Source organism: Sciurus carolinensis, chromosome 2 (assembly GCF_902686445.1).
Source record: "Sciurus carolinensis chromosome 2, mSciCar1.2, whole genome shotgun sequence".
Classification (NCBI taxonomy): Eukaryota; Metazoa; Chordata; class Mammalia; order Rodentia; family Sciuridae; genus Sciurus; species Sciurus carolinensis.
This window is the reverse complement of record NC_062214.1, coordinates 75230002-75242675: the sequence shown is the minus strand read 5'-3', so window position 1 is coordinate 75242675 and position 12674 is coordinate 75230002. Positions and strand designations below refer to the sequence as shown.

The 12674-nt window shown below is 43.2% G+C and overlaps 1 protein-coding gene across 1 annotated transcript in view; it reads right to left on the bottom strand.

The window, feature by feature from the left end:
- The window catches only part of Gabra5 (gamma-aminobutyric acid type A receptor subunit alpha5), a 74463-nt gene that overhangs the window by 45499 nt on the left and 16290 nt on the right, over positions 1–12674 (bottom strand). The window contains exons 3-4 of the mRNA XM_047540002.1: positions 11615–11682; positions 11287–11507 (exon numbers count right to left, since the gene is read on the bottom strand). Coding sequence (XP_047395958.1) covers positions 11287–11507; positions 11615–11682 — 289 coding nt within the window. The remainder of the gene's footprint in view (positions 1–11286; positions 11508–11614; positions 11683–12674) is intronic.

Below are 12674 nucleotides of genomic sequence, written 5' to 3'. Positions count from 1 at the left end.
GAATCAGAAAGACTTTTACAGTTGTTTTTGATTCTGTATTTAGAGGGAATAATAAGAGAAGCCAAGAGCCAGGCATGAGCTAAATGGCAGTAGCAGCCCTCTGGGGAGGGGCAAAGAGCTCAGGTGCATGGAGGGCAAGCTTTGGTAGCTAGAGACTAGAAAGGAAGAGCCAGAGTCTTGTGGCAGAAAAAGGATGGAAAGGGATCAGCAACAGACAGAACCAGCTGGTTAACAAAGAACTAAGCAAGCAGCTACAAGGCAAGAACAACTCCAGGTTGCTTCAGACCTCAGCAGAGGGCACAAGAGAGGAGTCTGAAGTCCACCGAGAAGAAAAGCAGGCTTGGGTGTACTTATCTGAACGCATAGAAGTAAACAGAAGTCAAACCCATGGAAACAACTTACTTTTCTGAAGAGCAGCCCTGAGACTGGAGGACAAAGTCTCAGAGGAACCCTATGTTCTGTTGACCCAGCTGTGTCTCTAGGTCCATGCCGCTTTGGCGAGGTCCCAAGTCTTAGTTCAATCCTTTCCAAAGCAGGCCAAAAACGTGTGTCCAGGCTCCGTATGGGGGAGCACAACACCCACCTCCAGTGCCTCCAAACAGCACCCTCTCTGTAGATAGGGGAAAGCGATGGTTCTGGTGACCAGAAAGTGCAGGAAACCAGGTCCACACAACCAGGAACAGTGAAGGCAACAAATTTAGGGGAGGAAAAACAGAACAGTCTCTGACCAGAAGATCCTGGGCAATGTGGGACTAGCTTTTCTACAAAGGTAACAAGGAAAGTATGACCTGAGTCTGTGAGAAAACTGCATGTTGTGTCTTTGGGGGAGACAGATAGGAGCCCCTCCGTTATGGTTTGGTTGTGAGGTATCCCCCAAAAGCTCATGTGGGAGACAAGGCAGGGAAGTTCAGAGGTGAAATTATTGGGTTAAAAAAGCCTTAGCCTAGTCGGTGCATTAATCCCCTGATAAGGATTAACAGGGAGGTAACTGTAGGCAGGGAAGGTGTGGCTGGAGGAGGTGGGTCTCTGAGGGCATCTTTGGGGTTCATATTGTGTCCCTCATAAGTGAAGCTCTCTCTCTCTCTTTCTTCTTCCTGGTTACTATGACCTGAGCTGCCTTCCTCCTCCACACCTTTCTGCCATGATGTTCTGCCCCACCTCTGGTCCAGAGCAATGAAGTTAGCCCTGACCTCTGAAACAGTGAATGTCAGATGTACTTTTCCTTCTCTAAAACAATTCTTGCAGTTTTTTAGGTGATAGAGGAAAAAAAAACAAAAACAAAAAAAAAAAAAAAAGAAAAGAAAAGAAAAAAGAAAAACTGACTAAAACACCTTCACACAGGAGGAACACACCATAGCCTTCACCTGCATCATCTCACTGATGCTTTCTCCAACTCAAGGAGATGCCTACAGTGACCACCCTAATTTCCAGATGAGAATGGGGACTCAGTGATGACGTTGTCTGTGTAGTGCTGGAACTGACTGCAGACCCTGGAGGAGTCTGGAGGGGTCTGTGTTCCAGACCTCTGCCAGCCTTTCTTTAAGGAGTTGAAGTATGGGGTGGGAATGTGGCTCAGCTGTGGAGCACTTGAGCCCCAGAATCAATCAATCAACTGATCTCGCTCTCTCCCTCTCTGTCCCCCTCTCACACACACACAAGCACACACACTCACATACTGGCACTCATCACAACCACACCACACACACTCTCATGTAACTACACACTGTACCTGTACACATACCATACACTCACACACACATACCCAGACCACTCTATACACCAACATGTACACAGCCATACATGCTCTCTCATACACCCACATCCACATATCATCCACACACACTTGTATACCAGACACTCTCCTGTACCTACAACCTCTCCCCCACAGTCCCACAAAAGCACACTCACACTCCCCCACACCCATATATACTCTCTCACACATTCATACCCTCCCCCAAACACCACACACTCACCCCCAAATCAACCTCACACACACACACCCATGCATACTTGAAAAACACACTCATATACCACAATCACACAAAACACCCACACACCTACACACGCATATGCACACTCACACAAACCACTCCAACTCTAGCACTAATATCCTCAATAATAATTCCTCAAGCTCAATCATGTCCCACCAAAACAGAAAGCAGAGAGCAGGGAGGGGGTGTCCCCCAGAAGTACAGGAAATCCTGGGTCACCCAGGCGGGAAAGAACAAGACCCAGTGCCTTGGGGGCAGATGGAGCACATTGGAGGCAGGCGCAGGGTCTGCAGCTGGGCACCCAGGGAAAGGCTGAGCAACATACCCTCTGGCTGAAAGTCACAAAAATGTCTCTTTGGATGATTTTTGTCTGTGCCAGATATCTTCATTTAGCCACTTCAGAGACTGCACAAGCGTAACATGTTTGAAATAGAATTCAACATTCTCTGACACTCAGGAAAGCCCTGGTGCCTTTCAAATGTTCCCATTCGTTCATTCATTCCTTCATGTCATTATCTTGGGGAATGGTATCACTTTGCAAGACAAACCTGGGAATTATTTTTGACACCTTCCATTTGTCATCAGTTTCAAATCTATCAAGTCCTGTCCATTCACCTCCAAAATGTCACAGACGTGGTCCATTTCTTCCATTTCCCTGGGTCACCTTTCATCCCTTGCATGGATGTCATCATCCCCTAAATTCCTGTTCCCTTTCTGAATCCTAATCCCTTGACCCCACCCCCTGACCAAGGCTGCCTCAGCTTTGATTCCTCAGCCTCATGCCCAGTACATAAGGATGGACCCCACTCACTCACTGGCCTTCACCCACCTCCTTAAACATGTGTGCTGTGGACAGTCTCGCGCCTACCCCTCCTCTACCTACCCAGTGCCACAGCATCCCTGAAGTGTCTCCTGAAGGAAAGCCTTACCCGAACTCTCCCAGCCCCAAGGGCCCCTCCTATTAGTCCATCCCAGGTTCTTTTTCTTCTCTGTGTTTTAATTCTAACAGGCCTAACAATTCCATGTTTACAATTAATAGTGTGATCAATAGTGTGTGTTCACTGACCTTATTAATACTGTGTGAAGCACTGTAGAAAAAAAATACCTTCAAGGGCTAGGGCGTCACTCAGGGGTAGAGAGCTTTCCTAGTATGCATGAGGCTATGGGTTCAATCCCCAGGAATGCCAAAAGTAGAAAAATAAAGATCAGTTTCAATTAGGAAAAAAAAAAAGTATAATAACAAAAATTAAATTGGCAAAGTACTAGTTTCTTATTAGATATCTAGGAAAATATATATGGTTTGACCTTTCATACTTCTAAAATGCTTTAGAAAAATCAGCCTATTCAAAGACAGTAGCTTCAATACTTTGTTTCCTTAAATACTTAAAAACTTAAGTATAAAGTTTAAGTATAAAGCTTAAGTATAAAGATTCCTTCAGTCTTGGTTAACTTCACGTGACAAGGCTGAGAGCAGTTAGCTCCTGCTGGTCTAGGTGGCATGTATGCCAATGTGATCAAGGCTCAGAGTAGGACAAACAAGATCCCAAAAAAACTACTTCTGATTCTAAGATTGGGCTGCATTTCCAAAGGAACTCAGTGGTGACACCAATGTTCTGTACACGTGCTGTCCAATGTGGAAGCCACCATTCATATCTATTGATTGAGATGTGGCAAACATGCTGAATTATTAATTTTATGGATCTTTACTTTTTAAATGTCATAGATGTCTCATGGTCACCATACCAGACAGCACAAATTATAATAGGCAAAAGCAAGACACTTGAGATTCCAACCACCTTGGGAAGCACTTAAGGCATGGAGAACTCTACTGCATCTTCTTCCACTTCACATCAAGCAAACACCTAATTATTTTCAGGGTAAATATAGAAATCCTCACTGCATTAGCTGCATTACTGTGAGATGACGATTCCACTGTTGTCGGCTGATCTGAGGGTCAACTCAGACTCAAAGACCATGTGGATGACAGCATGCACGAGATGAGACCCTTGATTTCTGCCTATTAAAAGGGCCACATTCTGAGTTGAAATTAGCAGGGTAGGTTCTTCACCATTCCCCATGTGAACAAAGAGGAGAATTTTTTTTTTTTTTTTTTTTTTTTACCAGATTTTTTATACTGATTCAGAACCCTGATTCCAGTGTCTGGGGTGCACGTGCAGGCTGGCTGCACACCAGGGAAACTTCTGGACTAAGGACAGGTTTCCTGTGGCCTTCAGAAGAATATGCTCCAGAACCACACCACTTCTTTTCCCTGGAAGTGCTTCAGTAGAGCTAGCACTTCAGCAAAGCGGGCACTGGAGCACTCTGGCCTGTTTTTCCCTCCATGCAAATGGGCATGGCGCCACCTAGTGGAGATTATTTTCAGCCCTGTTCTCTGAATAGAGTGAATAGAGAAACCTACTGTAGGTCTCTTAGGTATTGTATTACAATAGGGATAGGCAGGCAGGTTTGGGCATTTGGGCTTTATTGATGGATGGAGTCCTGTATTCACTTTCACCTGCTTCATGGGTTTCATCTATGAATTAGGATAAACATGGCACCAAATTCTTATGGTGTTGTGCAGATTTGATGAATTTATATTTCTGAAGCACCTGGCTTATAACAAAGGACAGAGACATTTTTGCAAATTAATTAGCTCATCAGATCAAGTGGATCCTTTCTATTCAGACATAACTGAATGCCTGGACTTTTGTGTGTGTGTGTGTGGGGGGGTTCTGGATCGAATCCTGGAGCTGAGACCCTAGTCAGCTTGGCTTTCAACCAAGATTGTTGGAACATGTGGCCCTTTGCATGTAGGTGGCTCTTTCTAAAAAGGTCCTTGCTCTGGCAGGGAAGTCTCAGATGACAGCCATGCAGAAGCTACAGCAGAAACCTGGCTTCTCTATCACTAGGACTAAATGTGTCCACAGCCTTTGAGTCCAGGACCCAAGAGAGAAAAATGTGTTGGAGATGGTCCATTTGTGAAACATGAGGTGATCCTTTGTGAGATGTATGCCCAACAGTCCAAAAGTATAAACTGACTGAAACAACTGTGAAATAAGATCGTCCACAATAGACCAAGAATAATTCCAGCCATGTTTCTGAACCAAATATGCATAAAGTATGTGTCTAAAATTACTTCATTTATATGCGGCAAGTACAATGTTTTAGCCAAATACGAGCTTGAATTTTTAAGAAACTGGCACAAACCTAGGCACTGGGCTTGTCTGTGAAAGAGAAATTTCTCTGGGTCTCCCTTCTAAATCCCTCAAACTAAGATCTGAGCAGAAAGACAACCTCACTTAAGAAAAGGTGTCTCATTCAGTCCATTACTGTTCATTCCTTCACAAACATCCATTTAGTTCCTCTTGAGTGACAGGTGCTAAGATTACAAGGAGTATAGTTGTCTATAAGTATCTGCTGGGAACTGGTTCCAGGACACTTCATTTTTACATACAAAGTATCAGAAAGGAAGTAAGAGACAATCTCAACTCCCACTGTTGGTGAAAGTCAAATTGGTATAGGTTTTCCAGAGAACAATTTGAAAATACATATAAAAGACTTATCTTTTGTCCAATTCCTGGAATTGATCCAAAGCATATATTTGTGTGCTGGTATCACAATATTATTTATCAATAAAAAAAGGAAACAGCATCAATTTTTTGTTACAGATGGTATAAAGACAGAATATCTACATGATGAAATGTGATGTATCATGATGTTTCAGAACAAACTTGAAGACACAGAAAAATGTCTTCATTACATTTTAAATCCAAAAGCTGTGTACAGAAGTTTTCAGAGAATGAGAACACTTATAAACTATAGGAGACGATGTGGGTTTTCACACAATGCACATACCTATGTATGTGTGTCTATACACAGAGACACTTGCACATGACCCACACCCAAAATATTAACATTGATTCTCTTTGGCTTTGACATCATACTTCTTGACTTTCCCAGTTTGCAATTTTTGAATCATATTTTGTTTTTTGTCATTGTACAATAAGTGTTACACTGAAATTGCAAGATTCAACTAATGTATCTGTTGGTTCATAAATCAGAATTTAACTGACACTGGTGTACGTATAAATAAATGTGCTTGTACATGCATCTCAGTGTCCAGTTAAAAACTTCTAGCTATATGTGTACAATTTCTTTCAAATACATTATCCATAAACAAAACACGTATAACACACACAATTTCCTCCAAGTTGGCTGGGTTACTTCCGTTGTTGCTAAACATAAATGTGACTATGCTGCCCCCGAGTGGCCATTCAAAGAATAGGCTTAATTACTAGCTGTTCTCCTGTGAGAACCCTATACAGCTCTACGGTATTGTCAGAAAAGGAGAGAAATAATAAGGCAACGCAAAGAAAAACAACTCCCCCAAAAAGTAGTTCTAAGAGATTAGTATGAAATTATCAAGGATTCCTGACCACTAAATGTAAGGATTTGAACTTCAGTCAGTGTAACTCCAAGGCCCATGATCTTCTTGCTACCTCCTATTTCTTCAATTCGTGGCAAGTGTTTGTCCATTTAATGATGAAAGTCTGAACGGAACATAAACAATCATAAGAACATGACTTCCTCAAAGTAAAACAGCACAGAAGGATCACTGTGCTCAGGAGAAGACACAGAGAGGCATTCGATGCCTGACTCTGGTGTTGGGCTACTCAGTGCTGTGCTCTGTTACGATGGAGAAACAGTCAGCATTCTAGAACATTTACCCAGATCTTTCCATCACTTTGGCATGGGCAAAGTGAGGGTGGGCGGAAGAGCTCTTCTGAGATAGGCATAATCATGTGGTTCTAGCAAAGCCCGCCTCCTAGTAAGTCCTTGCTTGCCTCTTGTGGTTTCCAATTCTGCAGACTAATAGAGGACTCTGTCTCCTGCCAGGGGCCCCAAGTCCACGGGGTGTGTGCTCATGGTGCATCCTCACAAGAATTTGCACTTCCAGCGAGTGCAGAAGAAAGGGAGATGAAAGACAGACAGGTGTATCAACTCACCTGCTCATAAAAGATAGTGTAGCATAAGATTAGGTATGCTTCCTGAGGAAAGTAATCACCCTGCATTGAGGGCTTGTCTGGCAGGGAATTGGAACCCATCTGCTAATGACCAAATGTTTTATCCAGAAATAAAAGCAACTATGAAAGCAGGCCATGGTGACAATCATCCATCAAGAATCCTGAATGGACTAAAGCTAGTCTTTTACTCCTCCATCCCTGAAAAGGAGGCCAGGCTGGGGGGAAACACCTCTGTTGAGACACCCTAGGCAGTGACTAGGCCACCATGCATAATGTTTCGAAACTCAGCTTTGGGAATGGCTTTGTAAAATAGATCTGTTTGCTGAAAGACTCTCCTGAAGTAACTGTTCAGTACAGATGACTTTACGATGGTGTGAAAGTGATATGCATTTAAGAGAAATACATTTTAGATTTTGGATTTAACCTTTCCCTGGGCTAGCAAAATGCAGTAGAACAGCAAGTCACAGTCCTCAGTCAGCAACAGGATCATGAGGGAAACTGACATTCCACCGTGTGCATTGCTAAGCTATGATATTTGGGGTAGGTGCATGAAATGCATTTTCAGCTTATGATATTTTCAATTTACAACAAATTTATGGAAATATAGCCCTATTGTAAGTTTGGGAGCATTTGTACTGCAAAAATTGGTTCATAGCTGAGCATAGTGGCAGATGCCTGTAATCCCAGTGACTCCGGAGGCTGAGGCAGGAGGATCGCAAGTTCAAGATCAGCCTCAGCAATTTAGCGAGGCCCTAAGCAAATTAACAATACCCTGTCTCAAAATAAAAAAAAGGATGGGGGTGTGTCTCAGTGGTTAAGTGCCCCTGGGCTCAATCTCTGGTATCCAAAAAAAAAAAAAAAAAAAAAAAAAAGAAATAAACAGAGAGAAAGAGAGAGAGTTTTCATATTAATTTTACAGAATAGTGGGTTTCATTGTGGCATATTCCTATGTGCATACAACATAATTTGATCAATTTAATTCCCCAGTACCTCCCCCTTCTGTCTCCCTCCCCAGTCCGCTCTTTTGGTGCTGGGGATTGAACCCAGAGTCTCATGTATGCTAAGCACTTGCTTTACAACCGAGCTACACTCCCAGCCCAAGGGTCCTCTTTTGCAGGATCCAATGGGAAATGTCTGTGGCTCTCGTTGGGCTTACACTGAGTAGTTGGTGAATTTTATCTTCAAACCCTGTAAAAAATGACCCATTGGTCATAGAAAATTCTTCAGAACCAATGTTGTCAATTAACTTTTGGCAAGTGCCTAAGGCTGTTTGACAGATATTTTAGGATCAAATGGCATCAGCAGCTGACTTTCTCTTGGCTTCTTTTGAATTCCCTAAGAAAAGAATTCCATCCAGCTAAATTGTGTGTATCTTTGAATACTCATTTAAAGGACTTCTGGGGTGTGATGGGAATTTTACATTACGAATCCTCTCCAAGTACAATTACTTTGGAGTTAGTTTTTTTTAAATGGTAACTGCACTATTTTTAAACATTTCTAGATATTTGTCTTTGGTTAAAAGGGTATCACATGAATCCTAGTTTGTTTTACACTTTAACGGTTCATTAATTACAAAGTTTAAAGACACAGCTGGAAATGTAGCTCAGTGGTAAAGTCCTTCTCTAGCATTTGTGAGGCCATGGGTTCAATCCCCCATACCATACACACACACATGCACACACACACACACGCTTATTAAAGACAAAATTTTATTTGAAAAGCTTATCAGCTTTTTATATTTCTTCCTATGTTTGACATCACAAGTAATGTCATAGCAGACACCTGTGTACATGGAGCCTAGTTCATGTTTCTAATGATTCCCTTAAGATGGAGACTAACTGGGAATTACTGGATCAGGGCATACCGTTGGTTTTACAAGATGCTTTGGTCCGCTTTCCATTACTATAACAAATACCTGAGATAAATCAACTTACACAGAGAAAAAGGTTTTTTGGTTCATAGTTGTGGAGGTTTCAGTCCATGACTGACTGTCCCCATTGCTTTGGTCCTGTAGTAAGGCAGCACATCGTGTTGGAAGTGTGTGTGGTAGAGTCAAATCACTCACTTTATACCAGGATGTGAAAGAGAGAAAAGTAAGGTTTGGAGTCCCACAATCCCATTCAGGGGCACACCTCCATTGACCAGAATACCTCTGGCTGAACTCCACCTCTTAAGCTTCCCACTACCTCCCAATAGGGCCACCCTAGGGATCCAGCTTTTATCACACAAGCCTTTAGAAGAAATTCAAGATCCAAATTATGGTACGAGTCCTGACAGGTGTGGCCCAGTGCTAAAGCCAGAGGCCTTGCCCAAAATGCCCCAAGAAGGGGTGGAAACACCAGGACACCACTCCTGCCGTGATTTCTATTTTCACCAGATCTGTGTTGCCGTCTCATTATCTTGGCTAAGTCAATCGCAAGCTGTATTGCCTCATAGCTATAGCTTTACCACATTAAAATTCATAGCACCTTGAAGAAGAACTATTTCCAATTCCCAAATGTTGTATATGACTGAAAAAGAAAACTCATTATCAACTTTGCAGCTCATTAGCAGAATTCTCTGCATAAACAACCACTCATTACTGCCGACAAGTTGCTCCGGTTCTCACCTCTCACTGACTTCCTTCTAGGCATGACACTCTGAAGAGGGTACTAAGAAAGCTCTCCTAACAGTGCTTTGTCCTTCCGACTGTCAAATGCAATGGCTCAAATAAGGGCATGGCTCAGACCTGAGCTCAAGTTCTCATCCCTTCACTAACTGTGTGACTCTGGTTTGATATCAACACATGTCTGAACCTCACTCTCTTGAGTGTTAAAGGTCATGGTGTCATCTGGCTGGCAGGGCTCCCGCAGGGCTGGCACACAGTGCTCAGTAAGAGGCCCGTCTCCCACCCCTTCCCTTTATAATCAGTGGTCCTACCTCCCCACCAGATTCAAGCAGTGATACAGAGGATAGTAGACTCCCAGTGTCTTCTAGAAATAAAATCACTCATTTCTTGCTGTGTTGTTTAGGCTTTGCACTGATTCTCGGTGATGAGAATCAAGGACAACAATCCAGTGGGGACTGAAGGTATCTGTATCCTATGAACGACACACAGCCAACCCCACAATGACCATATTAAGTTATTCACCTCAGCCCTGTGTAAACCCCAGCAAACTTCTCTGCCATCACACCTGGCTCTGCTCATGAGCTGAGAATGCACTGGTTTCTCTCTGCAACCTCTCTTTTCCATAGGAAGATGGCCAAGCCCTTATTCTCAACCTTGGCAACATTTCTCAGTGATGCCCACCACCCACACATCCACCAATAAGAAGAACATGCACAAGATCACTGTGAGGAAAAGCAAGGCACAAGAAAAAGAATGAAATGCAAGGGGTATGTCACAGGTTCACTCAATGGAGCTCCTTACGGGGTGATGACAAGAAGGAGAAAGTCTTGTTGTCAATTAGGTTTGCCTGTCAAAGTGTTACTCAGAAAATACATTAGAAAATGCAGTGTCCAAAGATGACAAGAGCAATGTTATTTTCCACCATGATTACTTCTTTTACATATGAAAGTTCATTGGGAAAAGATTGTAGCAAGAGAGAGAGGAATTCCATAAAGGTACATCTATCTGTGGGCTTTATTTATTTAACTTGGCTTTAGTGATTTTTTTATATGATTTAGAAAATATCTTCTGAAGCCAACTTAGGCCCACCTTGGAAGCTTTGAAAAAGATACAAAGGAACCTCTCTTGATGGTCAATTTATTGATTTACTGGAGGACAATGAATAATTCAGAGAGAAAAATGACTAACGAAAATTTTAAACTATAAATACTAAAATTTAACCTCAGTGGGGAATGTTATTAAAGTTTATGAGAAATGGACTTTTAATACTTGAAAAGGTTGCACAACTGTGACATAAAAAGGATTCTTTGAAGGTTTTAATGAAATTTTTATAAAATAAATTTCCCCTATCTTACATTATCTGGGTCACTAATTCCAAAGATGTTCTTGAACTAGAACTGAAAAAAAAAAAAAAAAGCACAAATAACTAATGGCTCTGGACCTACAGCCGCCAAAGGTAAGAATTGACATGAGCTTTAGCATGGGTAGGTCAGAGTAGGAAACGCTTAAACGCATGCGCACAGGCCGCACTCCTGAAACGCATCCTCAGCCGACTGGACCACAGGACTTTGGGGCTGGTCCGGTGGCCATGTCCGCGCACTGAACCCTTGCCCCGCCTAGTTTCCCCGCCCCGCCCAGTTTCCCCATCCCGCCCCTCGCTCACCGCATGGTGTAGAGCAGTGTGCCGTCGTCCTCCAGCCGCAGCAGCTTGTTGGGTGTGGTCATGTTGTGTGCGATGGACTTCTTCCCATTGTGGAAGAACGTGTCTGGGGTCCAGATTTTGCTAGCAAGAAGGTTGTTCAGAGGGAGGCGCTGCATGGGCCCCTTAAACCGAAGCCTTTCGTCTTTCCAGCTTTGTCGAAAAAACACGTCTATGGTATATTCCTAATGCAAAGGAAGGCAACGAGGCAACACTGAGTAGAAGAGGCGGGCAGTGGAATTCTTGTGGTGTTTATTTAGAATTATCTAGGGGGCCACGCCCCGTGACCTACCATTTCCGTGTCCGACACAGGACCAAAGCTGGTGACGTAGATGTCAGTCCGCACCTGAGTGATTCGCTCTGAAACACAGACACAGGTTGCTACGTGCACCGACTCCCCACGCACCTCTGTCACACTACTTGGGTATTTATGATGTGTTTGGTAAATCTAGAGGACTGGTCAAAATACCCAGTGGAACTAAGCTGCTCCAAACTATAGCATAAATAAAATATCCATCACATAAAGAAAGCAGCTTGGCTTTCATTGTACTTCTGACCCCTGAGGCATCCCAGTGTGAGAGTTGGATGGTAGCATAGACACCTGATCTTAAGCTTCCCTCTCCCCATAAGCCTGGAACAAGAATGCTAGCCTGCAGTGCATACCTTGCCCTCCCCATAAATAGTGTTTTTGAAAGAGTTGGACAATTTAGGATGAGGGAAGCTGATTCAGGGGTAAAAAATGAAGCCACTGAGTGATCTCCAGGGAAAGGAGAAATGAGAAAATGCTCTGGGTGTGCTCTAAGACAAAAACAGCTTGAGAAGGAAGACCCGCTTTTCCTTAGATGGCATTTCAATTATTAGAAATTTCTATCATGGGAGTCTACTCTGACAGTTAAAATTATTGGAAATACATAAAGTGATATAAGTGGTTAATAGTAATGGGGAAATTTTTATGTGTTCTCTAGGCACCACTAAGGCCCTGTAACCCCTGTGGTCATGAGTACAGACCACATTCAGAATGCATTACAGCCCATGTTAAATAACCCCAAACTGTCTGATGATATCCCCGTGGGCTCAGATCTTTTCTCTCCCAGCACCTCCCTGCAGTGGACATCTACTTTTATGATGTATATTTGTACCTACACAGGTGTTTGGTGCTTTGTGGTTCTGGTGCCTGTCTCCCCACTGAAACACAAGCCTCACTGTACCTTGAGACGCAGGGTACCCATTAAGCTCTCCCACATATCCTCAGGGCCCCCAACCTACAGGGCTGTAAGGCAGGCTGCAAGAACTGAGGGCAGCTCAGGCAGGTCTATGCCTTGACCCCACTAAATATGTCCAAAAGGGACAGG